The 27,505-nt window shown below is 51.0% G+C and overlaps 1 protein-coding gene across 1 annotated transcript; it reads right to left on the bottom strand.

Annotated features, from left to right (window-relative positions):
* Window positions 1-1,789: 1,789 nt before the first annotated feature.
* On the bottom strand, window positions 1,790-25,722 carry RIPK4 (receptor interacting serine/threonine kinase 4). The gene is made up of 8 exons (XM_084801226.1): window positions 25,268-25,722; window positions 16,645-16,936; window positions 11,838-11,986; window positions 10,293-10,342; window positions 8,172-8,330; window positions 7,361-7,464; window positions 5,745-6,006; window positions 1,790-4,127 (listed from the first exon to the last, which is right to left on the bottom strand). Exons 1-8 carry the CDS (start codon window positions 25,705-25,707, stop codon window positions 2,968-2,970), a joined length of 2,616 nt encoding a protein of 871 aa, XP_084657352.1. The 5' UTR covers window positions 25,708-25,722; the 3' UTR covers window positions 1,790-2,967.
* Between the last annotated feature and the right edge of the window lie 1,783 nt (window positions 25,723-27,505).

Here is a 27,505-nt window from a genome sequence, read left to right as displayed (position 1 = left end):
GTTCAGCCTGCAGCCCAGGGAGGATCACTGTTCTTTCCCGCAAGGGCCACCTCCCACCAGCCACACCTGTCACACCAGCCACACCTGCAGCCTTGGCTGCCACCTCACCAAACCTTGTTTTTCCAGTGGCCCAGCTGTTCTTGGCAATGACTCCAGGAGGAAGAGGAGCTGGAGTCATGAAAGGAGACCATGAAGAGACTTCACTTTTCTGGGTTGCCACAGAGGACAGGGTTCGCTGAACGCTCCAGGATCCATCCCAAGAGGCAACACCTTCAGACGTTACAGTGTAGAACTGGGGAGGGGGCTCTTCTCCGTTCACCTGAGTGCCACACTCAGTGTCAGCTCACACGGTGGGGCATCTTTCTAAAGAGCTGGCCCAGCAATGGGTTTATACCTTTCATTACATGTGAACTCTGACAATGAGCAGAGAAAATACCCACCTGCAGCTTTCTCAGTCTTCTCTCTGATCCTGAGGCTTGGCATCAGAGCGGCTTTTTGTTGTTGTTCAAGCATCCTTACTTCGGTGCAGAGACTTTCAGTGACCCAGGAACAACTCACAGCTTACTGCCTTCATGGTGACCCAAGACAACCACCCAGCAATCTCTAGAATGTTCCCACTTCCAGAATTAGCTGCAGTGGTCAGAGAGTGAGAATTGTTCACCACAGCCATCCTGTTTATGACATCCTCTAACCCTTCAAGAATTCAGTGACTGGAGTCAGTGTGTGTGTGTATATGTACGTGTGTGTGTGTGTGTGTGTGTGTGTATGTGTATGTGTAAATGTGTGTAGTTCATATTTATTGGTCTGTGTGTGGGGGTATTGTGATGTATGTATACATGGTGTACATGGTGTTGTGGGGTGTGTGTTATATGGTCTCCATGAGTGGTCTATTGTGGGGGTGGGTGTATGTATATGTACATGGTGCATATGTGTGTGTGGTACATTGTGTGTATAGTATGTTATGTGTTATATATATGTGGTGCTTGCACATGAGCACAGGTGTGCAGACATTCAGAGGCGAGAGGAGACCATCAGGTGTTTTCCTCCATCACTCTCCACCTTACTGTCTTGAGACAGGATCTTTCACTGATCCAGAGAATTGGATGGAATCCAGGACCCTATGGTTAAGGAGAACCACTTCTGCTGAGGTCACCAGTAAGCTTTTAAAAAGATTAGTGGACTAGATAGTTTCGTGCCGATGCTAACTTCCTGATAATGGTGGCTATTAGAAAATTAAAGTCCTTGGTTTTGGGGAAATACACACTGAAGGATTGAGAAGTAGCCAGGCGTTGTCTGCAAGCTACTCTGAGAGTGAGTAGACAGGGGGTGGGTAGTCAGGGAGCAAGACAGACGGGAGGAGGAGTGGCGGGTATGCACAGCTGGGTGGACAGGTGGGCAGGTGGAGGGCCAGATATAGGGGTGGTAGCGGGTTGAAGGACAGCTGGATGGAAAGGGAGTAGCTTAGAAAGGATGGTCAGGAAAATGAAGTCAGACTTAAGTGAATGAGAAACCCAGAGTCGATGTAAAGTTATCCTGATTGATCTAACTTGAAATGATTTCAGATGTAAAGTTAACAACACGAGAACAATAACTAACTAAAAAGAAAGGACCTCCCTTCCACCAGATCTGGCACATGCAAGAAAGACGAATGCCTCGGGCCATCCTCTGCTTCCTGAATCTCCTGGGCTGCTTCATACGTAACATCTCCAAATCCCAGTTACTGTCTCAGATCATCTGGTTTCAAGGACCAGATGATCTGAGACTACAGATAAGAAATAAGTCTTGCGAATTCCAAAAGTAGGTGAGTCCTTTATTGACATCGTACAGATCTCTCGTGGTCTCTTGTGTTTTACACAACTGAAGTGGGAGACAGCGAAGGCAAACTGAGGCATATTAAAACATGGCCAGCTCTACTACTTCCTGTCACAGAAACGTATCTTGTCCACAGTTTATGTCAAAGTACACATTACCTTAGTGTCCCTCTATGTCACACCATGCTACAGCATGTGTTTGCACACAGCAGGTCACTTGTGCAATTCACTTCTACAGTGACAGCATACGGACGGGGAAGGTGTAACAATGAGGCTATCAGGCCTTTGACACCTCCGAGTACAAACCATCTCCACTGGGCACCATGAGCGGCATTCAACTGCTGTGGCTGGAACACAGCAGGAGTTGCCACAGGGTAAGTCAGCAAAGCCCTTGGCACAAAGCATCATGTCACCGAAAGAGCCTGAGTGATTGTTTGGCTAAACAACTTTTAGTATGAACCCATTTAAAGAACTTTATATACGTGGCTCTAACATTTTAGGTGAGAACTCAGCAACTGACAGTCCCCCAACTGAAGTGGGTGAAGAGGCATGGTGACCTAGACATGACCAAAAAACAAAAAAACCCAATACCCCAAAGAAACAAAACAGTAGTTCCATGCTGGTACGGCTGTTCAATGTTAAGGTCAGTCCTGTGGTTTTACAATCATTCTCTTTCCAGTGCTGGTCATATCCTCACCGATCTCAAGCAAAGCTAGCATGCCACTCATATATAAGAAACCACTATGCCTCCAGAGACAGATACTCTGACCATCGCAGTGAGAAGATGAAGGACGCTGTCCCTCCCATGCCTCTACCAAAGATGCCATGCTCCAAGCAAATAGAGGTGGTGGCTTGCTCTGGGACAAGGGGACACTCTTGTATGGCCTTTGTATGAAAGGTCTGTATCAGCAGCCAATCAAGACCACAATGAAATGACACCGACCCGTCTGACATCAGACACCTTGGCTGGCCACAGGTCAGTAGCTGGTGGCAGCCTCTGCCCTGACACAGCTATTTTTGCCTTGTCCATTAGCCTCTCTGCTTGGTCAGTGTTATGGGCAGGCCACCAACAGGGTGTCCCAGGACCATTGTGTTCCCATGAGGAAACAAGGATGGACCAGAAGCCTACAGGGAGCCCTGGTTCTGTGGAGGCAAGCTAGGTCTTGCTGCGCCGGAGGAGTGTGGCGGCAGGGCTCAGGCCTCCCTGGAACTTGAGACTCTGCAAGTTGATGTGTGCCCCATGTTTGAGCAGCGTCTCCACAGTCTTTGAATGCCTGCCCTGAGCAGCCAAGTGCAGTGCACTCAGGCCCTGCTCATCAGATAAGTCAATGAGGTCAGCACTGACCAGCTCCTCTACCACCTCTGAGTGCCCATGGGCAGCAGCCAGGTGCAGGGCTGTCTGACTCAGTGGCCCCCGAGCCAGTACGTCAGCCTTCTCCTCTATGAGCAGCTTGACGGTGGCCAGGTGTCCATTCCGGGCTGCCAGGTGCAAGGCGGTACAGCCCTCCGAGGTCAAAGCCTCCTTGCCGGCACCACGGTGCAAGAGCAGCCTGGCAGTGCTAGTGTGTCCAGTCTCGGCAGCGACATGCAGGGGCGTCTGCGCCTGCAGGCTGCAGATGTTAATGTCAGAGCACAAGTCAATGAGGATGCGGGCCACACGGTAGTGGCCCCTCTGAGCAGCCAGGTGCAGGGGTGTCCTCCCGTCTAGCGTCTGGGCGTTCACACTCACCCCAGGCTGCTTGGCTAGCAGCTTGACGATGGGCAGGTGGCCCTGCCAGGCGGCATAGTGCAGGGGCAGCCAGGCATCCTTCCCCTGCAGGCCCACATCCACTCCACGGCGAAGCAGCGTGCGCACAATGTTCTCCTGTCCGTGCTGGCAGGCTACATGCATGGGTGTTCGGCCCTCGAAATCCACCTCGTTGACGGAGGCATTCTTTTCCAGCAGCATCCTGGTGCTGGCCTCGTCTCCATTCTGGGCCGCAAAGTGCAGGGCAGTCCACTGGTCTTCGTCCTTGGCGTTGACGCTGATCTTCCGGGCCAGCAGCAGCTCCACGATCCCCCGCCCTCTCCGCTCCACAGCCATATGAAGAGGTGTGGAGCCCTTCTTGTTGGTCAGGTTGGGGTTGGCATTGTTAAGCAGCAACCATTTGACGCACTCCTCCTGTCCGGCCTCCACTGCCAAGTGCAGCAGGCTGGCACTGCTGTCCAGGACCAAGTCCACATCCTGGGGCTGCAGGATCTTCATCAGCTTGCTGGTGTCCCCTGACATGATGGCATCCACTAGCTTCTTCTTCTGGATGTCTGTGGGGCCCAGATCTGCAGGGGAGAAGGGGGACAATGTCAGATGTCATGTCAGAGTGTGGGACCATTCCTTCAGACTGTGGGCTCTGAGGTCAGGTGGACCACACCTCCAAGGACTCTGAACAAGAACATTCAGGGTGCATCCTTTTACTTTCAGGTCTTTAGGCACCCAGGGTAGTGTAGCTGATGTCTCCAAAGTGTTCCTCTGTTGATTTGCTGAATAAAGCCACTCTTGCTTTTCCAGGGCTGGGAAAGGCAAGCAACCACAAGCCCCTCCCACAGCAACAGCAAGATCACTGACACTCATTTAAAAGGTGGAAAAGGAAAGCCAGACAGGAACACAACCTGCCTAAAGGCTTAGCTTAGACAGGTCCCCCTCCCCAAGACACACACTATTCCTGGGGCCAGTACTGGCCTGTGAGCTGGCTTCTGGAACGCTGACGGGCACAGACTTAAAGCTGTACCTCCTGTTGTCAGGAAATCACAGGAAATCAAAACTGGATTTCTCAGGACACACTGCTCTGTATTCAAAATGGAACTTTCTATCAAACCTGAAAGTCCACTGCATTGCTGAGAAACAGATTCTACCTCTGCAGGCGGAACATCTCTAGGCTGTTTCTGCAGGGCACTGAAGGTGTGGGTGGTACTAAGATTATACCTAATGCTTAAACATTGCAATTTTTTTCCTGTTGTTTTGAGACAGGGTCTCTGTAGTCCTGGCTGTCCTGGAACTTGCTTTGTATACTAGGCTGACCTCAAACTCACAGAGATCCTCCTGTCTCTGCCTCCCAAATGCTGGGATTAAAGATGTGCACCACCATGCCTGGCTTAAATACTACATTCTCATAGGCTGGCAAGTCATCTCGCATGCATTAGGACAAGGCATCACCAGAGAGGGTTAAGTCTCAAGAACACATTTCCCCAGGTGACAGTGGCTGCTGTGAACTTAACCCTGACTGTTCTTTTCTGACTCTGTTGTCCACTGCTTGGCTCCAGTCAAACTCAATCCCCTACCTATCTTTGCAAGGCATTTATTTCCTTAACTTTCAATGCTCTTTTATCTAATATTCTACTGGAAAAATAATCCCTGCGGGTTGGTAAAATCTTAAGTCTTTGCACAGCCATCTGCACTTGGCCTGTCTCATGCTACAGCCCGTACTGAAATCTCTGTGCTTTACAGAGAAGCCATAGCACTCCAGGTGTCAGCACCTCACAGGACACCCAGCCCAGACTGATACAAGCCTGTATTAAGTAAGGGTGCCCATAAAACATGAAAGTTTGGGACAAATATTATCTGGAAACATCCGGGACACTAAGCTGGCAAAAGTAAAGTTCTCAGGTGTCAGTAGTTTCAGTGGATGCGACTTGGGCTTTCCAGGTTGCAGACTTGAGGTCAACCTCTGCCCATCAGCTGGCTCAGCCAGGAGGTGACACCGAACAACACCACACAACTGATGTGGGGTTTCTAGATCTGTGCTCTGAGCACCAACTAAGCTGGCGACACCAAAATCTCACTAGAGAGAACGGAAAGACAAGAATTATCAGGGCAAGAGACCCGGCACAGTAGCTGCTCAGACTCTTAGCTCAGGGGAGAGGCCCCGTGCAGGCTCGCCAGCACTCCCAGCCACTCACCGCCTGTCGAAGGTTCCCGCTCAAATGACAGTGACAGCGATCCTCTGGAGGAGAAGGCTGAGTCCACTGACGACACCCCAGAGAGCCTCTTGCCACTGCTGGAGGGGAGCTTGCACTCGGAGGAACTCCGGCTTAGCTCCTCGGGCCCTTCGAGAGACTGAGAGATCCCAGAGTCCAACTGCGACAGCAACTCAGAAAGACTGCAGTCATTATCAAAGGGAGGAGCAGACGCGCGCTTGAGGCGGGAGGACTCGGGCCTGGCCTGCAAAGACAGAGGGGGCGGTGGTCAGGACTCTGCTCACCATGCCAGACACGGGGGGGGGGGGGGGGGGGGGGGGGGAAGGGGGGGGACGGGACACGGACACGACGACAGAAACTGTTGGCCACGAGGCGGAGGCGGAGGTGGAGGTCCCGTGGCTGTGCACTACCACGGACAAACAACATCAAGAAGCCCTGAGACTCAGGGCTGCAAAGAAACCACACAGGCTTCCCTAGCTTCCATTCACAAAAATGGAAAAGTCCACATGATGCCACCACGACTCAGGGACACTGTCTAGACCAAGGACAGTCCACGGGTTAGCTTCGAGAGCACAGAACAAGCAAGGCCAGACCCAGTCCATGCACAACAAACAGCCCAACAAGAAAGGAAAAATAGAACCGGGCTCAGTGGCGCACACCTGTAATTCCCAGCACTTGAGAGGCAGAGGCAGGCGGGATCTCTGTGAGCTCGAGGCCAGCCTGGTCTACAAAGCGAGTCCAGGACAGCCAAGGCTACACAGAGAGACCCTGTCTCAAAAAGCAAAAAAAGAGAAAGGAGAGTTGAGTCAGGCTGGGGGCCTCCCCTGCTCTGACAAAGCTTCAGGCTTTCTCAGGGGTGTCAGTCGGGCTCGGGGCTGTGTGAAGAGGGGGATGGGGGGGTGCTTTACAGATCTGGCTGCTCCAAGAAGAGCAGATTTCTAGCAACTAGGTCTGAGGATTGCTCACAACTCTTTCTGTGCCCTCCCCCCTTTGGGAACCACTAGCTTTACTGTGCCAGTCACCTGCACACTAAGTCATGTCTACTTGCTGGCCACCAGCACGTCAGAGGTAGGTTTTTGTTGTTGTTACCTCATTAGAGGTAGGCTCTGCCCCTTTATTGCTGTCAGGTGACCTTTGCCTTCAATTCTCACCAGCTGTCCCATAGCTGTTTTCCCTGGGAGAAGCTGTCCAACGCCAGGTAAAACACTAACCACCGCACCACCACTCCCAACCCTCACAGCCAGCTCCCCGCTTCGGTCATTACCCTGGAGGCGGTCAGCTAGCACTGACCTTTGAAGCTCACGGCTCAGTAATCACGTGGGACTGGTAACACAAACCGTCTATGAGCAGGCAGACTGTGCTCAGTCAGATCCCTGACCCTAACCTACTACCGGGGTGGCCCTGCCTTCCCATGGTTCTACCTACACCCATCAGTCTCCAGGGTGCGGGCAGGTGGGGGACCCCGTGGGACCTACACTTCTGGAAGGAGGTGTGGGACAGGCTCAAAGAGAAACGGGGAGGAATTTTCAGAGAAGAGGTTGGACTGGAAAATCCCACCACAAACTGGAAGCCTGACAACGCCTGTCAGGGATGCTTACCTCACTCTTGGGCTCTGGAGAACTTTTCTCCCCTGGCTCGTGAGCCAGGTCTTTCACCTCCTCATCAGGCTTTTCACAAAGGTCTTCGGTTTCAGAGGTGATTTCTTTGAGGGAGAAAACAAAGAGGGCTGTCGCTTAGCTATGACTTACTACACAATTCTATTGGGACAGAGGCAGTGACACCCTAGTCTTGACCAGCAGAAAACATGCCCAGTACCACTGCTGGTTTGTAGCAAAGACCCCAGACATCACCAGAGGGCAACCCACCCACCACCCTAAGTGTCTGGGCAACTAACTGCAGGATCAAAACAGGTCTTCCTCAGTAACCTGCCAGAACCAAAGGGTTAAAATTACAAGGGAGAGCAGGCGAGCCCCAGTCTACTCACGTCTCCCTGCCCCCGCACCCCAGATGTGAAAGGCAGCTCTATCAGCTTCACTTTCTTACCCCAAAGGCCTATATATCCATGATGACAACTCCCTATGAGAAGTGAATGCAGGCCACTAGCCTCCCCAGCTGTCTCAAGACACACCATTGTACCTGAACTTGAAATCCAGGATTCCAAGCTCCCAGGAAGCAAATTGCAGCCTGCTAGGGGCAGAGGTAGACCTTGGCTCTGACCACCCAGTTCTATATATAACCATCCCAGCCCTCAGTGCTGTGGATGGGCCAACCTGTGAGTGGTGGGTTTGTGTCATCCCCCATCTCTGCACACTGTTCCCACCCTGAGCCTGGCCCTCAGCCCTGTCCTGTGTTACTAGAAGAGCCATCTCGCTGCAGGGATGAGACAGGGAAAAGGGGAAGGGCACTCACCTTGGAAGGTGGGTCGCTCCTGTGGGTCTGTGTGCCAGCACCTTTGCATGAGCCCTATCAGGTTAGCACAGGCACGTGGCCGGGGTCTGCAGATGGGTGGCAGCTCTGGGCGGTGGCCCTTCACCACTTTCACCATGATGTGTAGGATGTTCTTCTCATCTGCAAAGGAGAGGCATATGTCAAGACTTTGGGGGACAGGAGATGGCTCCCCGCTCAGATGGATGGACAAGTGTTGGGAACATGACGTGACATACACATCATTTGGGATACTACTGTTTCCTTTTCCAACCCTGTAGCTGTCTTTAATCTATACCCTCATAGGACATAACACACTCTCTGTTTTTCTCAGTTTTAAGAACTACTTGCCATGGGCACAGAGTCTGCCATTATTTATTATTACCAGCCCTGATAAGGAATCGCACAAGGTAACTCTCAGTGGGTTGCCTTCTGATCATCTTAAACCAAGTGGCCCATTAGCCACTGTTCCCACAGGCATTTCCCCACCCCTGCGTTCCAAGAGTGCCCTGTGGAGCGGAGGCAGGCACCTCTTGGCAGGTTTGGAAAATTGGCCCAAAGTTACCACTGGCTGCCAAGTGGTTGCCTACATACTGACACTCTGTTCACTTTCCTGTTAAGTCTTGTGCAATGCCTATCTCTTCAGTAGCTGCAGGTTACTTCCATAAGCCCGCCTTCCAAACCCAGTAAGCTTTCCAAATGCAGTGAGAGTCAGGAGACCACCTAGCAGATTTTTTTTCCTTTTTTGTGGCTGAAAGCCCACCTGATGGGGCCTATATGACACCTGGAAAGTCCTGCACCTTGATTCCCCTATCTGGGAGGCAACAAAACCAGAGGGCCTAGGTCCTTAATACACCATACACCTGACTCAAGAGTCTCTCTATTAGACCGTTTCATGTCCAACATGCAGGGTATCACACTGGAAAGAATTCAGAATGTGGACCTCCATTGGGGAAACACAATTGGAAGAAAGAGCAGTGGGGGAGGGGATGACTGGATAGATTGCTCAACGGTTAAGGGTTAAGAACATTGGCTGCTCTTGCAGATGACCCTGGTTCAGTGTCCAGCACCCACCCAGCCTCACAACTACCTGTGACTCTAGCTCCAGGAGATTCAAGGTCCTCTTCTGACCTCCATAGACTCCTAATACATGTGGTACACACGCATCACTCAGGCACATATATGTGTATGTATGTATGTCTATATATATGTGTGTATATGTATATATATATGTATGTATTTATGTGTATGTATGTATATGTGTGTATATACATACATATGTATACACATATACATAAAATAAATATACTTTTTAAAACAACAAACAATGGAGGATAGGAACATAACAGAACTACTCTGCTGTGTGTTTAATCAGTACCCAGCATACCCTAAATCCTGCTGTGCTTGGAGGATCTTATCTCTCAACCCTTCCCCCTTTTCCATGGCTGGCTAGAGTGTGTAACTGGGCCAGCAATGGGCCCTCAACTTGAGGGCTCTGACTTAGATGGTATCTGTCTGTTTGGTACTGGAGATTGAACCCAGGGCCTCATTGTGTCCTGGGCATGACCTCCACGGTGTAAATATCTAGAAGTGCTATAAAGGAAAGAAGGCTTCTCTTCCCAATGCAGCTAAAAGTGACTCGAGTTTTATAAAACTTGAGTTGATGTGGTGGAAGTTCTGGAGAGGGGCCAACCATATGAATGTTTTTACCGCTATTCGGTGTGTTTAGAATGATTAACACAGTGGATTCTGTCAGGAATGTTTTATACCATTTGTTATTGAAAGGGAGGGAAGAAAGGAGGTGAAGGAAGGGTATCTTGTTATGTAGTTTTACCAACACAAAGCTGAAGTCTGATGGTCCCACAACTAATCTGTCCTGTATGTAGGCAACACAGCAGGAGTGTTTTGTCAGCCACCTGGCCTTGGGCCTCCTATGTCCTTGCAGGGTGGGTTTAAGGTATCTGCCCTGAGGATGGCCGTGCAGCCTGGAAGCTTTGGGGTGGGGAGGAGAGGAGGGAGGAGACAGCTCAGCCCAGCCCAGCCCAAACCAAAGTCACTAAGAAAGAAAGGGCTGAGAGGGTTCGAGGACTTGCAGGGCCCACCTACCTGCAAATGGCTTCTTCTGTGTGAGGATGCCCCAGATCACAATGGCGAAGCTGAAAGAGAAACTAGGTGTCAAATGGTGCTGCAGCCTCGAGTTTCATAGAGTTCCTAAGCTCTGAGCCGCCATCTCACATGGGGCACAGACCAAGCACTCAGACATCTATGGGTATTTCTGCCACCCAATTTTCTCTGTGGCTTCAATCTTTTAAACCCAAGGCCAAGTTCTGACTAAAATGCTCCTCTAAGAGGTCCTGGGAGGCGTCATCAGAGAGTGGCTGAAGAAAATGTATAGAAAGCACTAAGCAGCAATAAGCTGAGCCTCAAACCCTCTTAGCTACTGGGGGGACATATGTTTAAATAAATTATTCTAGGTACAGTGAAAATAGCCCAATCTTTAAAAAAAAAAAAAAAAAGGTACTGTCCCCAAACTCTACAAGCCCTGACTAGTCCCCAGAGGACCATGCCCAGGGGACTCACAGCTCAGAAGCTCAACACTGGCACACTGGCTTCTGTCAAACCAGTCAGCTGGGCCTGGTGACAAAAGCCAGCTGGCTGCTCCGGTGCTGTCTTCCCTCAAAGGTCATTGAAATAGGACCCTTACAACATGAGGAGGAAAAGGAGGTAGTTCTTAGTTACTGAGTCCTTAATGTCAGGTCCAAAGGAAACTCCATTTCCCCAAATTCTGATGGTTATACAAAAGCCAGCATTCCTCAGGAACCTGTGAAGCCATTTCCCACACCACTGGCAGAAGGGACAAGTGGCTATCCGGTGGTGCCTATTGGCATAAAGTCCATACTGGCATCCTGGCTCTTCTCAGCTCTTCTCCCCTACTAAACTTCTTCAGCTCATGGGCTTCTTTGCCCTCTGCCACTCGTTCTCCTCATAACCTTGCTGTGACCCATCATCTCTGTCTTCCTTTCTTGATCTCTCTCCCTCCCACTCTACCTCTGCTCTGCTCCTGCTTCTCTTCTGGCCATGCTCAGCCTACTTTCTTTATTCTGGAAACTTCTAGATGCTTCTGGCTGCTCGCGCTCCCTCTCTCTCTCTCTCTCTCTCTCTCTCTCTCTCTCTCTCTCTCTCATACAATAAAAATATTTCCCTTAACCATACCACGAAGCAATCAAGTTGTCAGTTTATACACTGTGAACCAGTGTCCCTACCTCAGAGGTTAAGTGACCTCAAAGTGTGATTTGTTCGACTTGTGAGCTATTCAAAGCAACAGGTTCTTCTGACAGACAGACAATGAAAATGCTGCACCATATCCAACACTGGGCTGATAACTGTTTTTTTCCTAACTGCTTCTGCATAGCAACAGGCAGGAAGAGTCTCTTTGTCAGCCAGGAAGTCTTTGATCTGCCTGGGGAGCAGGTATCCACCAGCTAACATCCCCAAGTCCAACAGGCACACACCACTCATATGTAGATTGAACTCTGTGGCTAAATGGTACCCCAAAGCCTTTCTGGAAACTGCTGTTCACAGGACAGGAAGCATCATTAAAAGCTTAGAGCTCCCAGCCTGGCACATAGGGCCCGGTGGCACATCACACACCTGTATACATCATGTTTGGTGTCAAATAACCGGCTCTTCTCACGAATGCGCTCTGGAGGGAGGTAGGCGATTGTGCCAAACAGGCCATCCATGCTGAGGTCATGAGAATGGGACATACCATTGCACTTGGCCAGCCCAAAGTCAGAAATCTGTAAAAGCAATCCAAAGGAGGCATGTCAGCCTTAAAGGGAGACAGAAGAGGCTGTGGCATTATCTCCCTCTGCCGTATCAGATGGTGGTTCCCCAACACACGTTACAGGGACTCACTCCAAACAGAAGGGCAGAGTTCCAGGCCACCCTGCCCCCGGGCAAGCAGGAAGCACGGGGATACAGAAGAGCCAAGCCTAGATGCATCATCAACATAAACTTGAGGGGCAGGGAAGAAAGACACCACGCTTAAAACAACGGGATTCACTTAGAGACGGGACTGAGAGGACAGCCAGGCCTCTTCTGTAGGGCTTCCAATGTACCCTGGTAGCTGATCGTCACACTCAGGACAAAGGGGAAAACAGCCTTCAGCTTTCAGGGAAAAGCAGCCACGTGACAGGCTGGGGCATCTATCATCCACCGTCAGTCCGGTTATGCAACCTTCCAGCTGGGGCAGTTACAAGTGCCAGCAGGTCCTTTAAAGCGCAACACGCCTTCAGAGGGCTTTAGAGTGAGCAAAACACATGCCTCATCACCTTCCGGGCTGCCTGGTCTACTCCACACAAGATGTCTCCTCCCTTGGTAATGAAGTCACTGTGAGGAACCCCATCTCTACTTTCAGGGTCCACAGGGGAGGCAGGTCCCCCCGTTGGTGAAGGTGTCCTTGCAGCTCAGACCTGCACACATCTATAGGAGTCTCCCTTTTTGGCCCGTGCCACCACACCCTGATGCAAACCAGACCCTCCCTTTGAAGCACTGTGTGTGTTTAGGCCCCAATTTGGCACCAAACAGCCTTCCAGCTCACAGAGAGGTGACCATTTTCTAGTCTCCTTTAAGGCTGATGTGGTTTTAAGCCTTTTAATTCACTCCTAGGCTCATCTTCAAACACACCCTGGCAGCAACAGGAAATGGGCTGAGTCAAGATTCTTGTTTCCAGACTAGCCATACCCATGAAGGAAGACTATGGCCTGGTGTCATCAATGCTGAACCGGCAGAAAGACTGAGGGTAACTAAAGACGCCGGGAACTGTGGGAGCTGACAGGAACATGCCCTTAAGGGCTGGCCTGGCCCTCCGTCTCCGCTAGCCCTCAAAGGTGGTGCTTGGGCTCAGCAGGCCCCTAGGGCCCCTTAGTTCTGCTGGTTCCAAAAGCCTATAGAAACCACAACTCTGGAAAAGCTGCCAGTGGCCATGGCAAAGCTACCAATCACCACGTCCTGCAGATCCTTCATGCTGCTTGGAGCGGGGAAACAGTGCTCATTCACTGCACCTCTTAAGGAAGTTCAGGGAGAAGAGTTTCAGGCCAACAATGATCAGCAGCCTAAAATGTTTTGCATTCAGAAAGGCGGACAAATGTAGGGAACTTGAGTACTGGGCCATTCCTGTCACTGTCATCTTCTCTGTCACTGTCCCTTCGCATATACACTGCAAAATGCACCCTGGCATGGCAGGCACACCAGGACGAGGAAAGCAGGGGGCGAAGGGGCCTTTCTCTCTCAGCCCCCTGCCCAGGACAGAGTAGCCTTCTCCCTCAGCGCTCAACAGTGGACACCTGATGCCTCATTGACTCAAATGCTCTCCCACTGGCACCTGACTCGGTATCCCCAAAGAACTCAGGGTTTATGAGAAGCTCTAAGGACATAGCCCTTCTGCTTTAGAATAGCTGGACCAAGCTACCAAAGCCCTCTTGCTGCCTCAAAGAGAAAAGTGTCTCCAGACCCAACAGGAAGTAGCCTAGCCCTCTTTCAGGACAGGGTGAACAGTAGTAGTCTGGAAAGATCTGGGTCTGGCTCTAACTCAGCCATTTAGTGTATTTAATGGAGAGTGACACAGGGAAATAATTTAATGCCTTCGACAATCCCAGGCTGCTGTGAAGCATCAGAGGTTCTCAAACTGTGCTCAAGGCAGCGGTGCCAGGATGGTCACAGGGAAGTGAGCCTAGCAGAAGAGCAGCTCCTGGCCCTACCTCAGGATCCCAACGTCTGACCTGCAAATGGCCCAGAAACCGGAGGGAACTCTGCATGGGAGGAACAGATCCCTCAGCACCACAGGCTCCTCTTGGGAGGCTGTTTTTACAAAACAAAGGAATTGTGCTGTATAAGCACACTTCTGGGTTTTGTTTTGTTTTGTTTTTCAGCAGACTAACTTTTCTGATAATAGCATCCAGGCACCACACAGAAGCAGCATTCACAGGGCCTTTCAGGGTGGTTCAGGTGAGGGGGTGGCTAAAAGGACACCTTCTCAGGGCTCCACAGCTCCCAGCCCATCCAGCTGACCCTGTGAAAGCTGCCAATAGTCAAATCAGGCTGAGGAGACAGTCTTTTTTTCTTTTTTTGGTTTTTCGAGACCGGGTTTCTCTATGTAGCCTTGGCTGTCCTGGACTCGCTTTGTAGACCAGGCTGGCCTCGAACTCACAGCGATCCGCCTGCCTCTGCCTCCCGAGTGCTGGGATTAAAGGCGTGCGCCACCACGCCCCGGCGACAGGGGTTGAGGAGACAGTCTTTAAGGGGATGCCCACCCAGAGTTTGTCAAGGGCAGCGCTCACTTCCCAGTGAACAGGCGTTAAGTGCCTGTTGTGTACCTAGGGTCGAGAAAACACCCAGACCTACCAAAGACAACTTACTGATGACAAACTAGGTACCAAGGCGTCGCTGTGTCCCCGAGAGGGGCGCTGTGTGAACCCTAACCCTCGCTGGTCCAGATAACAAGCCCAAGCATCTCCTTACTTCACTTCCCAGCAAAGTGACAGAGCTGGGGGAGTCGTGCATGTCCTTGTTCCAGCTCCTGGCTGAGCCCCCAAGAATAAGACTCGGAAGAGGATAGTAGTGTGCCCCCTACCCCTACCCCCGCCCAGCACACTCTCCCAAACACACACACACCTGTCAGGAGAGGTGGGCAGCATACAGGGGAATGAGATGACAAACCCTGGCTGCATCTAGGGCACCTGAGAGACTCTGCGGAGAACATGGGCAGTGACTCCTGGGGCTACACCAGACCCAAGGTCCCCAAGGTAATGCTAGGTGTATACTCATGGCATCCCTGATTAAGACCCATGTGATGCAGCCCCCATTCAGCAGTTCTTAAAGGCACAGGGGTCACACACTTCCCTCTCTGCTATGCCCAACACTGTCTGCTGCCTCCCTTACAGCTTCTCAAAGGCCCAGAGTTGTGTGTTACCTTTCTGGGCTTTCTTCTACCTCAAGCCTACTCCCCGCTGCCCTTGCATATAGAAGCAGGCCCTGCTCCTGGGAGGGCCAGCGCTAGGTATGCAGGGGCTATGTGCACATCCGACCCTAGCTTCCTGTGAAGGTGCTGTGTCATGAATAGAGTTTCCTGAACACATCATGTACGGATGGTGGTGGGTCACCGAGATCTCTGGAGGCTATCATTTCAACCCCTGCTCCAGACCCGCAGGCAGAGTACGCCAACTGCTCCATTGCCACCTAGTGATGATACCTCTCTGCTCTGTGGCGAGGCCTGGACCCAGGCTTATTATTGTTGTTGTTTTCTGTTTCTGGTATCGGTTACATATATGAGAGCAACGAACTTACAATCCACTGGGCCCACAGGTCATGTTCTGCCCAGAAAGAAGAGAAGCCAAACCCCGCTAGCCGCAAGGAAACAAAACCTAAGAAACTTGGGCCATAAGAAGATGCTGGGAAGCCACACAAAGTTGTGTGCTATCCTGTCTCACTTTCCAGGACGTAAAGGCCATGACTGGGCAACGTCTACCTAAGCCACAACTCGCAGCAACCGTACAGAATGGTTAACAGTTTTGCTGCCTGGGGTTGAGTCTGAGGGCCACTAGCATCATCTTCTCCACACATGTCACACAGGCCACTGTGTACCGAGTCCTGCTGAGAGGCACGCTGAGTCTCCTAAAGGTCAGTCCAGCAGAGAGGGTCTGCAATGTTACGCCATCAGACATATCACAGTGACATGGGACAGGAACACTGTTCCTTGTGTGAGCACTGTTTGCTCCGGGGCCTCAATCCCTCTCCCTCACTCAGGTCCATCTGCTTTCTTGCACACAGAGAAAGGGAGGTTAAGACCAATACTATGGGATCATGGCCTGGGCTTCCCCAAGGCCATGTGCATGTCATATGCGAAAAGTCCATGACAGGTGCTAGCTGCCCTTGGTGTTGAGGCAGAGGTACTCAGGGGAAAAAAACATCTCTAAAACCATACAACCCAGTGCACGCTGACAATACCCACAACCAGGCACACGGCGCCTGTTCCCTGTGTCACTCTTCGCACTGTATTTTATAAACTTCCAAAGATACAAAGAAGCAAATTTTGTGGGCCTCACACCAACGTGGCTGCCCACGGCTTCCCAGCAGAGGGCAAACAGGTGAACCAGACCTCTTCACAGCCTGTGTCTAGAACACAGCAGACCTCCCCCTCCCCCAACAGTTATCCATAGTCCCAGAACACTGGGGGGACACCAGGTTCCATATCAGAACACCCAAGGTCTCAGCTGACCACAACCCAACTTCTTGTCCACAAAGACAATAAGGCTGCCTCCAAGTTCTCTGCTCCAAGGACAACCACTTCCTTCCTCAGGCTCTATTCCCAAGTCCTGGACCCATCTAGACCTAGAGCCCTCCCTAAGGTACCCAGCATCCTGGCTGGCTCACTCCCCAAGGCACACACTGTTCCTACCTTGACATGGTAATGGGCGTCGAGCAGGATGTTCGCTGGCTTCAGGTCCAGGTGCAGCAGTGGTGGGGACATGCAATGCAGGAAGTTCATGCCCACAGATGTCTCGTGCACGATGCGGAAGCGCAGATCCCAAGGCAACGGTTCTGAGGCCAGCAGCTTCTCCAGGGAGCCTGTCTCCATGTACTCCATGACCAAGCCAACGGGTTCCTGGCATATGCCATACACAGGCAGAATGTAGCGGAACTTGGCCATCTCCATCTTCTTCGCTTCCTCCAGAAGCTCCATGCGTTCCCTGAAAAAGTTCACAGGTGTGAGGGCACGCAGCTGTCACCTAACCGGACACAGAGCCAGCCACCAGCCAGGATAAACCGGTAATAAATGCACACATGTGCAAAGTTCACTGTCGCATAATTAAACACTGGATACAGTCCGGTGCTGCTCACACCCCACCTCTGCACCTGGGGTCACTGTGAGGACAGAGCCTAGCAGTCATCTGGATACCCACGGGTGACAGCATGTCCTGTGTCTAGCTAACTATCCAAGGGCTTTCTCTTTCACCTTCTGTTTAAGCCCAACTCTTTCGCTGGCCCAATCACTCCTGGAAATAATCTCACACTTAACAGTGCAGCACGAGCCCATAGCAGAGATTGGCCAAGGTCACATGCAGCAGGCCACACTTTCCATTGATGGCACAGAGGTTGTCTCCCCAGCTACCCACACATGGGCAACGCAGAGGCAAAGTATATGCAGCCACCACCACCACCATCCACATCCAGGACATTTTCATCATCCCTAACAGACTGTACCCATTAGGCACCGGCCAGACCCCCACATTTTCCTGTATCTGAATTCAGGTACTCCAAACGAGTCTGCCTTTACTTATTAAGGTGTTTTCAAAACTCATTTATATGGCTGCACACATCCAAGTTTCATTTGTGTGGCCAAGCAATGGCGTAGGAATATATATTACATCTTCCTAACCCAATCCACATGGCTATGGGCAAAACTGATTGTATTGATTAGGCTTTTTTTTTTTTTGGGGTCAACTTGACATAATCTGGAGTCAAAAAAAAAAAAAAGGCAACTTCTATTGAGAAAAATGTCCCCATCATTACTGGCCTGCAGGTACATCTGTGGGGGTGTTTTCTTAATTTATGATTGATATGGAAGGGGCCGAGGCCACTGTGGCAGATGGTCTTGGGTTGCATAAGAAAGGCTGAGTAAAGTCATGGGGAGCAAACTAGGAAGTAGTGCTCCCCCATCGCCTCCACTTCAGCTCCTGCCTCCAGGTTCCTATCCTGACTTCCCTTATGACCGACTATAACCTATAAGATGAAATAAATCCTTTCTCCCCAAGTTGGTCAGTGCTTCATCACAGCAACAGAGAGAGCTAACTAAGATGCTATTCTGCCCGTTGGCTCCTGAAAATAACGCTGCACCTTTGGGGGACAAAATGTCTATAGAGCCTTGTGTTAAGTTTTTCTGGGTTCCTGCCCAGAAGCAGAGCTGCTAGATCGTGTGGCAGGTCTACACACCTAATGCCTAGAGAAGCTGTGGTGTTGCTGTCCGCGGCCTTCTCCTTCCTAGCCGCTGGGGATGTCTCCTCACACATTTAAGCACAGTCTGTGAGAGAGACAGCTGCAGCATGGTCTGCATGGGCCAGCTACAGCCAAAGGTCAATTCCATGATATTTGTACAGATGAGAATTGCTGTGTAATGGTCTGTGCCAGCAACAGGGGTCAAAAGTCTCAGTGTGCACTCAGGGTAAAAGGCCCCATCCCAAGAGGGTGTGCCTCAGCTACAAAGGGGCCAGGTCAGTGTCTCTCTCCAGATACAAACAAGAAAGCACCCAGGAGGCTGGGAAAAGGTTCCCATGCCAGGACTACAAAATCTGCTTTCTAGTAATAAAGAACTCCTTAAAGAAAACTTCCAGAACCACTCCCAGAGTGAGAGAGAGAGACCTGTTGGAGCTGGGAATGGGCAGCCTGAGTGTCCACATAAAAGCCTGGTAGGGCTGAGATGCCCTGGTGTCTCCCCAGAAGGCACAGAGCGCTAACCATAACCTCAGACGCACTGTGTCTCCATTAGTCCTCCCCCTCCCCCCTCTTCCCCCATTGGGGCTCTTCTGGGTCTGAAGTGGCTGTTGGGAAATCACCAGGACCCTGCAGAGGACCCAGAACAGTGCTAACAAGCCACTCCTAACCTGGTCTCCCCTCGGAAACTGAAGGATGCTTCTAGGCTCCCCTGCCCCCTTGCAGGAAAGACAAACCTAAGCACCAATAGCCACAGGAAAACAAAAACAAACAAACAAAAAACCAAAAAAGCCGTCCTGGTTATCACACTCTGGCAAAGAAATCTGCCACAAGTTCTAAGGGATGAAGAGTTTAGCCCTCTGCCAACTAGTGTCGAGACCACCCGTAGCTAGAGCTTAGGCCTCACGTGAGCCTCCTGCTGGTGTGACAGGCCGCAGAACAGAGCCCTGGCTTGAAATGAAGCATCTGGAACGAGTCCACAAAGTGACTTCAGAACAAGCTGTCCCGGCCTTCTGGAGACACTGCCCAAAGCGGCTAGTCACAGGAGTGCAGGGCCAGCTGTGAGACCCCCTAGAACAGGTGTATGAACTACCCTCATACCAGGACCTTCCTCACTGGCCCCTTCTTCTTTGGAAGACCCCAAAAGTCTGGCCCCAACACGAGGCAGACCTCTGAGCACCAGTGGCCATCCATCCCTGCCTAGGTCACCGACAGATTACAACTGGTTGAAAGACGCCCAGCCCTGTTCCTGTACTCTATACGTATTTGGAAAAACAGGCCAGCGAAGAGCTAGATGCCCAGGGGTCAAGCATTATCAAAATAAAGCTGGCACTTGAAGGAGAAGACAGTATTTCTTGGGTTCGGTTCTTTTCTCCCCAGGGGAAGACAGGAGCTGAGGACCTGGCTGGTTAGTCCCCCACACATAGCAACAGAAACCCACTCTCAGCAGCTGCTTGCTCTTTTTGTGTTAAGAATAAAAGTAGTAGACTGGAGAGATGGCTCGTAAGAGCAGTGGTTGTTTTTTACAAAGGTCCCAGCAACCACACAGTGGCTCACAGCCATCTATAATGAGATCTGGTACCCTCTTCTGGCTTGCAGGTGTTACATGCAGACAGCACTGTATACATGGTAAGTAAATAAATCTTTTTAAAAATTGTAAATTTAAAAAAAAATAGTAATTTGTAGTGCCACTCCCTGCTCCCAACTGCTCTAGTTTTCTTCCACAGTGGCCGGCTTGACCTTCCTCGCCTCCTTCCTGCACAGGTGATGGACCCATCACCCCACCTGTCCATCTGCAGGCTAAGGAACTGGCAATGTCCATGCCTGCAGGCTCACCACAGCATGGGCCATTTTCCCTGTTCACTGCACAGCCTTACTCAGCCAACTAACCGATCTCGACTTCTTTATTTAAACACAGCAGGGTTCTTCTGGTAGCTCTTAGTATTAACTCCCAGCAACCCCACTGGCAGAAAAAGGCTCTTTCTTCCCTTCCCACCACTCCATTTAACAAGTTCCCCCTTCTTGCCCCAGGCCCTTTCCAGAACACACACACACACAAAGGCTATAGGGCTGCTGACCCCCAGCACATTTACACACTTATTCTCTCTGCATGCCAGGCTGGAGGAGCACATCACATCACCGCCTTACCCGGGCCACATGCTTCAGGGCATTTCATTGGAAATCAGCCACTGTTTCCTGGGTCAAAAAAAATCAGTCATCTCCATGATTACATAACCAGAAAAGCTCAGGGCAGAAGGGACTAGCACCACGGCAGAGTCCTGGGACATCCAGAAAAACTTTTCAAAGCATTTAATATCAAATATCCTCTAAACTAAAACACCTACATTATCCTGACACTCTGAGGACACACAGCCTGGGGGCAACCAGAACCTCTAGCCTTTAGGTGTATGTTATCAGGAGCACCTGCCACTCCATAACCTAAACCGGGCCAGCTCCCAGCTTAGGGGAGGCAGAAATACATAAAACTCACCATTTTACATGGTTGGTTATTATTATTTAAAATACACCTTTCTCATAAGCAGTGTTGTTTTGATTAGTGCTGACAACACAGAAGGAACTGTACATCTGTAATTGTGGCTATTGTTTTAAAACCTGGAGGGATTTCCAAGCTGGTCCCTGGCCTGGGTGGCTGGGTGGGGCGGGGATCACAGGTGGCAAGGCCAGAGCAAGCTCCTAGGTCACCATTCTGTTCACAGTGAGCAGTGTTTCTGGGATACAGAACATGCTGACATCAACCCAATCCTTGCTTCTGCCCAGTGCGGGAAGGCTAAAGTTACATTGCCCCGTCTCCTTTGCGCCTGGGACAGGGTAGTTACTCAGCCTCTGAGGAGGAAGAGACTAGAACACCTCTGCCCCACTCTCACCCCTGTTTTGGAGCTCTGACAGGACCAAGTTAGGATTACTGTTTCTAAAGGCGCTTTTTTTCTGTATAGCTGGCTATTAAACCCAACACCTCCCGCGTGCCAGGCAAGGACTTAACCATGAAGATATCGCCCCAGCGGCTCTCCAAGTTGTTTTTTTGTGGGTTTTGTTTTATTTTGTTTGTGCCCAGACTGACCTTGAACTCATGGTAATCCTCCTATATCTCAGTTTCCTGATTACTAAGATTATAGCCTAAAATATTTTTCAAAAGCTTTTACAATAATTCACATACACACACACACACACACACACACACACACACACACACCTATTTACACTGAGAACAGTGTAGTCTCCCACCAATGGAGGGAATTGGAGTACAGAGAAATGCCAGGTAGCTGGTACCTATCATTTCTGGAAGGTCTAAGGGAGCCATACCTCTGCCTCAGGGAGAGAGAAGGGAAGACCAGCCACGACCGAGCCTGATGGCTGCAGGGAAGAGCGGAGTGCAGGGGAGGACTCATTAACAGCTGCCAGGGAACCTGGGAAGCATTGCTGAGGCAGGGCTGGGAGAAGAGTAGTTCAGCCTCTAAGCTGGGCTCCCGCACAGCCAATCCAATTAAGTTCCCAGGAGCCTCAGAGGGGTTCCCACACTGCTATTTTTAAAACTGACAAGAATCAGGCTTGTCCAATTGTCAGCTCTGTAGTTACAAACCTGGGGTTTGCTCAGGCTCGTCCCAACTAGCTGAGGCCCAACTCTGCGTTAGCAGCTCTTGGGCCCCTGTGCCAGGGACTTTTGTTCTTCCGAGCTCCTCTTAGCTGGAATCAGGGAGAGGCATGGGGCCTCTGGGTCACTCTGTTCTGAGAGTGCCAGGCCTTCTCCCCTGTACCTGTGATCTCCCAAGTGAGAGCCAGCCAGGAAGGCAGCCCTTCCCCAAAGCCAAGCAACAGGACCCTCCCAAAACACCTGGTCCCACGAAGAAGAGGAATCAGATCAGTGGGGAGGTGGATTGTGAACTGTGCTGAGGTCCTCTAAGGGTCCCCGCCTTGGCAAATGTTTCACAAGAGGCTTTGTGAGTGCCCCAGAACCTAGTAAGGCTCCACCTTCCCTGAACAGAAATGGAAGAGGATCACGTGTGGAAGGATGGCTAAAGGCTGGAGCCTGGGCAGCTGCTGGAAGCCAGGAGATCCCTAGCTGCCCTGGCCAGTGAAAATGGGACTGGCTCACAGCTATGGCTAACGTAACCCCCAAATAGCAAGTAGACATAGATGACCCCAGCTACAAACTATGCAGAAGAGGTAGACTTGGAGGTCACTGTGGATGGACCCTGTCTTCACGATCAGCTTCGGACATCACCTCCAGTGTCCCTGAGGAAGTACCACAATGGCCCCTCCCTTAGAGGTAAAGTTCAGAGGGCTTTGTTGAGGCCCCTAGAGGGAAGGCTGTTTCCTCCTGGCAAAGTATGGCTGGCTTCCTTTAATTTTTTTTTTTTTTTTTTTTAAAGACAAGGTCTCTCTAAATCAATGGTTCTCGACTGGTGGGTTTCAGCCGCTTTGGAGGTCACGTATCCGATACCCTGCATATCAGGTATTTACACTATGATTCATGACGGTAGTAAATATTATAGTTATGACATAGCAATGAAATAATTTTACGGTTGGGGTCACCACAACGTGAGGAGCTATGTTAAAGGGTCACAGTGTTAGTAAGGTTGAGAACCACAGCTCTACACAGTGCTCATCAGCCTGGCCTTGAATTTACTGAGATCCACCTGCCTCTGCTTCCTAGAGTGTTGGGATTAAAGCATGCCCTGCTTATTTACAAGATTGCAAAGGACAAACTGTTGTTGTCCCTCCCTCCAGAACTAATCCAAAGGGGCCTATCAAACATCCGGACAGGAAAAGACCTCAGAAAGCTTTAACTTCAAGAAACATGATACACCTAAAGGCATGTTTAAAAAGATGGAGGTGATAACTACCCTGTTGATGAGAGGTATGTGGGACCGCTGGGAAGGCCCTGCCTTGGGGCAGCTGCTTGCAGGTCCTCACTGCCTAACCTGTGTGCTTCCCACAGCTTTTCCTCTCCTCCTGGCACAGGTTTGGGATACTAGCCAAAATCCCAAGCCCAATATACTGTAGGCATCTTCTTTCTGTCTGTCTGTCTGTCTGTCTGTGTGAATGAAGTCCTTCCCCTCTCATCCCTTCTCCATGCAGTTTGAGGTCCACTGCGAGGACCCTCCTGCCTCACCTCTAACTCAGAAAGCAGGACTTCCCCTTTTTCTCACCTGTATCTTTGTCCCAGCTGCCAAAACTGATTGCTTGCTGGACCTGTTTTTGTTTTTGTTTTTTCTCTCCCAAACCCCCTCAAAAAAAGTCCATGTTTAAATCCTCCTATCTCTGAGGTTAAGGTCCTGCAAATGAGACCCTATGTCTTCTGGCTGCGGGGGGTGTACACAAAGCCCCTAGGACCTTGCAAAGGCAGGACGTACATGACAACAGCCCAGGGAAAGTCAGCCTCACCTGGCTAGCCTACAGGGCCACAAGCCCCTCAGGCACAGCAGCACCAAGTGGATTCCTAAGGCGTTTCCCAGCCGAGAACTTCATGACTTCCTAACACCCCAGGGGTTTAAACACTTAAACATGGCCTGGGTGGAAGAATTAAACCCAACGTACAAAAGTGCGAAGGCAGCCAGGCCAACCTGGTGGCCAAGTACTTCCTGCTGGGTGCTGCTGACCTCTACCTGGCAGCTGACATGCCACTACCTGCCTGCTTCAGGCAAGGAAGAAAGGCCTTGCAATTAAAGGACAAACACTTCAACACAGGCTCTCTGCAAGTGGGAAAAACAAAAAACAAAAAACAACAAAACCCTGCCTTTGACCTGGCCACCGGCCCCCCCAAAAAAGACCTAAGAACCATAGGACTGTACACCTGGAATAGTTCATGTTTATCCTCCAAAATTCAAAATCTGTGTCAAGTCTTTGATGGTGAGTAACTCAGAGTTCACTCTGCCTAAAAACACAAATCCTACTAAGTCTCTAAGAGCATAAGAAACACCCCGGGAGAAATGGGTTTGTTTGTTTGTTTGTTTGTTTTGCTTTGCTTTTGCATTTGAGAAACTGTTGGCTGATATTCAAAATGGTCCCGATTTCACCAAAATAACCACAGAGCCCGTTCCCAGGATCGGGGTGGGGTTAGGGTTGACACAGAACGGTGAGTTGGGAGTGATTTTAGACACCAGTCCCCACTGTACCATCGTTTGTAAGAAAAACTGGCTTGAAGCAAAAGAGCAAACAAACAACAAAACTCCCGGTGGATCTCGGGCACTGTCTCGGGGCTAGGGGCGAGGCCTCATCCTCAAACCATCCTCCGTATGGCCACCCAGGCACCCCAAGTAAAGTTCAGAATCCCCGCGGCTTAAAGCTGGTCCTGCAGGCAGCTACAGCTCAAAGGAGTTTAAGACGATGGGTAAATGCAAGCACTAGCTCCGTATCAGCTTGGTTGGAAAAACAAGTCATTTAAATGTGCTCATACATAAACTATCACTACCCAACGTAAACAGTGCAATCTGGAGGAAATGCTTTTGAAGAATCTGCTCCGCTTCGCGCCTCCAAAGTTACGCTCAAACCACAATCGCCATGGTTTATCGGGGGACTGCTCTGGAGTTCTTTCCTACTGCTGGAACAATCCGCTACGAAAGACAAAGAAAAGCCCAGGATGCCCGGGGCCACCTGCCCAGAGTCAAAACAAGAGGTTCCCTGGAGGCTCGGCTTCCACCCAAAGTCCCCTAAAACGAAGGTAAGCGGAGAAAAGCGGTGTGGGCGGACCAGATCCCGGCCCAAGCGGGACCAGGAGCCCTGGGAGCCGCTGTGCGCCGCGGACGCCTCCCGAACCCAACCGGTGCTCCCGACCGAAATAATTACGGTCTTACACCAATTTGTGCTCCGACGAAAATTACTAAGTGGATCTGAACCTAACTTGTTCACAAAGCGCGGAGGCCCACACGACAATTTCTCTAAGCCCGGCGCGGACCGCAGCTCTTGGTGGGTTCCAGGCGAGCCCGACGCACCTCGCAAAGGGCTCAGGGCCACGGCGCCCGGCCAAGCACCGGAGCTGCGAGGCACCGGTGGCCCGAGTGTCGCAAACTGTTCCCCGACGCCTCGCGTCAGAGCGGAGCCCCCATCCCTCCCGGCCCCGCCCGGCCGCTGACCTGTCGTCGACGTGCAGGCTGGGCGAGCACTTGATCGCGAGCCATGTCTTCCAGTGCACATGGCGCACCTTGTATACCTGTCCGAAACCGCCCGAGCCCACCTTCTCCCAGCCTATGAACTCGTCCGCGTCGAAGGTGCGCAGCAGCCCCAGAGCCCATCGGCCCTGGCCCTGGCCCTCGCCCTCCATCGCGTGCTTATCGCCGCAGCCTGCCTCTACCGCGACCGCCCAGGTGCTCAGGTGCGTGCCCCGCCCGTTGACGTAACTTCCGACTCGCTCTGTCCCTCCTGGGCCCGCCCCCCGACGCCCACACAAGATCCTCAGCCTGTGAGAGCCAAGCAACCGGGCGCTGCGGACCCACCATGGTTGCATGGATCCCTGCCCTCCCCAGGGCGAGCGCCCGGGCTGGCCGTCTTCTCGCTGCCGTTGTAGTACGTACATAGTTTGCTCCTTAGAGCGCTGCCACTCTGCAAAACACCGCAAAGAAACAAGTATAGTCTCCAACTGGGTCGTGGACTTAGATAGGATCGCCTAGCTTGCTCAGGTTTCCCTGGTTATGCGCATCTTCGTTTGCGGACGCTGCTAAGTCCCACACAGTGTTACCATCTGGGTCAGTTCTTGTACCCGACGCCAGTCAAAAAACAGGACATTGGAGCCTTTTAAAACTGCACTTTTAGGCCCTGACGATTGCTAATCTTTTTTGGGGTGGGGGGTGGCGGGGGAACATTTGTTTACATTAAAGAGTTATACAATATCCACCCTTTGGGCTTGGTTTCCCACTCCCTGTGCGTCTTGCTTTTTCACAGAACGCCTCTTAGGAGTTCTTTAAAATTCAACCAGCCCTGCCCTATAGTTCAAGCTGTAATCTTAGTCCTTGGTAGGCTGAGGCTGGGCAAAGATCTGCCTGGAGAGCAGAGTGAGACCTTGTTTTAAAAACAAACAGATATACATAATCATTCTGCATTTCAAATACAGAAAGTCCCTTCATTAGGAAAACAGTGGCCTCTTAAAGGTAAACAGGTGGCTGGACAAGGAAGGGTAATTGACCCGTTCAGCTTCTGAAAAATTCAGCTTTGGGAAGACAGCTGGGTCAGAGGCCAGCGCTGTGCTTGAGAACCAGCAATTCCTCACCAAAGCAGATGAATAATGGGCCGGATGGGAGGACACTAACGCTGGAGAACCTCTCTCCCCAGAGCGATGCCGCCCCAAGTCACCTGGTGACTGGGCCCTCTCCCGTGAGCCCTACCTCCCAGCTGGCTTCCCAGCAGAGCAGCCCCACATGCCTGCTTGGAGGTGGGGGTGCAGTTGTCTCCTGGGAGCCATAAGCACTGCCTTCCTGTTCCATAGTTCCCCAGTCCAAGACAGCAGATAGCTATTTTAAACTCATCTGTAGGGAACGTATTTAATGTTTAAGCTAACGCTTTGAGAATAATTGGGGTTTATCAATGGATAAAAATAACTTGAAAGTTATTAATATACATAGTCATTTTGGTAAGGAAAAATAAAAGAATTGTCTAGCAAATGAGTCATGGCCCCCGTTTCCGGGGTACAGCCCCAAGTACCCTTCTCTACACGCTTCTAGCCTCACCCTGTCTGCTCAACACCAGGGAGGGGGGTGACTAACAGCCCATAGCAGTCAAGTAATAAAACACTCCAATTTCATTTATTTAATCATCTGTGTGCTTCACTCAACAAATATTTATGGAGTGTCTGCTGCAGACTCCATATGGGAACTGGAGCCCAGGAAGCCCAAAACAGCCAGCCCACTTCAAAACCCAAGCCACAGCAAGGAACTGGCTTGGAATCCCCCCCCACTTCCCTCCCCCCCCTTCCCCGCATCCCGTATTCCAGAGAAGTCACTAGGCTTAGCCCTCCCTAATCTGTAAAGGGGCAACTAAATTTCGGGCTTCTCTGGAGCCCTTGCTAGCAGGTGAACTTGACATCTCCAAGTGGGGAGGTGAAACTGCAAGTTAAATACACTGTCAATCAAAAGGCAAAAGCACAGATTAGAAGAAAAAAAATTAGTAATTGAGCAATAATGCAAGTTCTGTGTCCCGGAACTGAGAGGCTGCTGCTGTGCTGAGGGCTCCTGCTACGTTAACGAATCTGAGAAAGGACCCTCGTGATCACTTGAAGAGCTCAAACAGGTAGGATTCCCAGCTGCAAAGCACTGCCACAGGGAACAAGCCTTGAAAGTTCTTAAGAGATGAGCTGGAAAGCATGAAGTTCAGAGGAGAGG

Source organism: Acomys minous (assembly GCF_964271855.1).
Source record: "Acomys minous genome assembly, chromosome: 11".
In the NCBI taxonomy this organism is placed as follows: Eukaryota; Metazoa; Chordata; class Mammalia; order Rodentia; family Muridae; genus Acomys; species Acomys minous.
Note: the sequence above shows the minus strand (reverse complement) of the source record. Positions and strands in the feature narration are given on the sequence as shown.

Excerpts from the sequence above, each read along its gene's own strand:
- RIPK4 (XM_084801226.1), bottom strand. The coding sequence starts at position 25,707 with ATGTACGTACTACAACGGCAGCGAGAAGACGGCCAGCCCGGGCGCTCG. Across the intron at positions 8,331-10,292 it reads ACAGAAGAAGCCATTTGCAG|ATGAGAAGAACATCCTACAC; the intron begins GTAGGTGGGCCC and ends TCTCCTTTGCAG. Across the intron at positions 7,465-8,171 it reads GGAGCGACCCACCTTCCAAG|AAATCACCTCTGAAACCGAA; the intron begins GTGAGTGCCCTT and ends TCTCCCTCAAAG.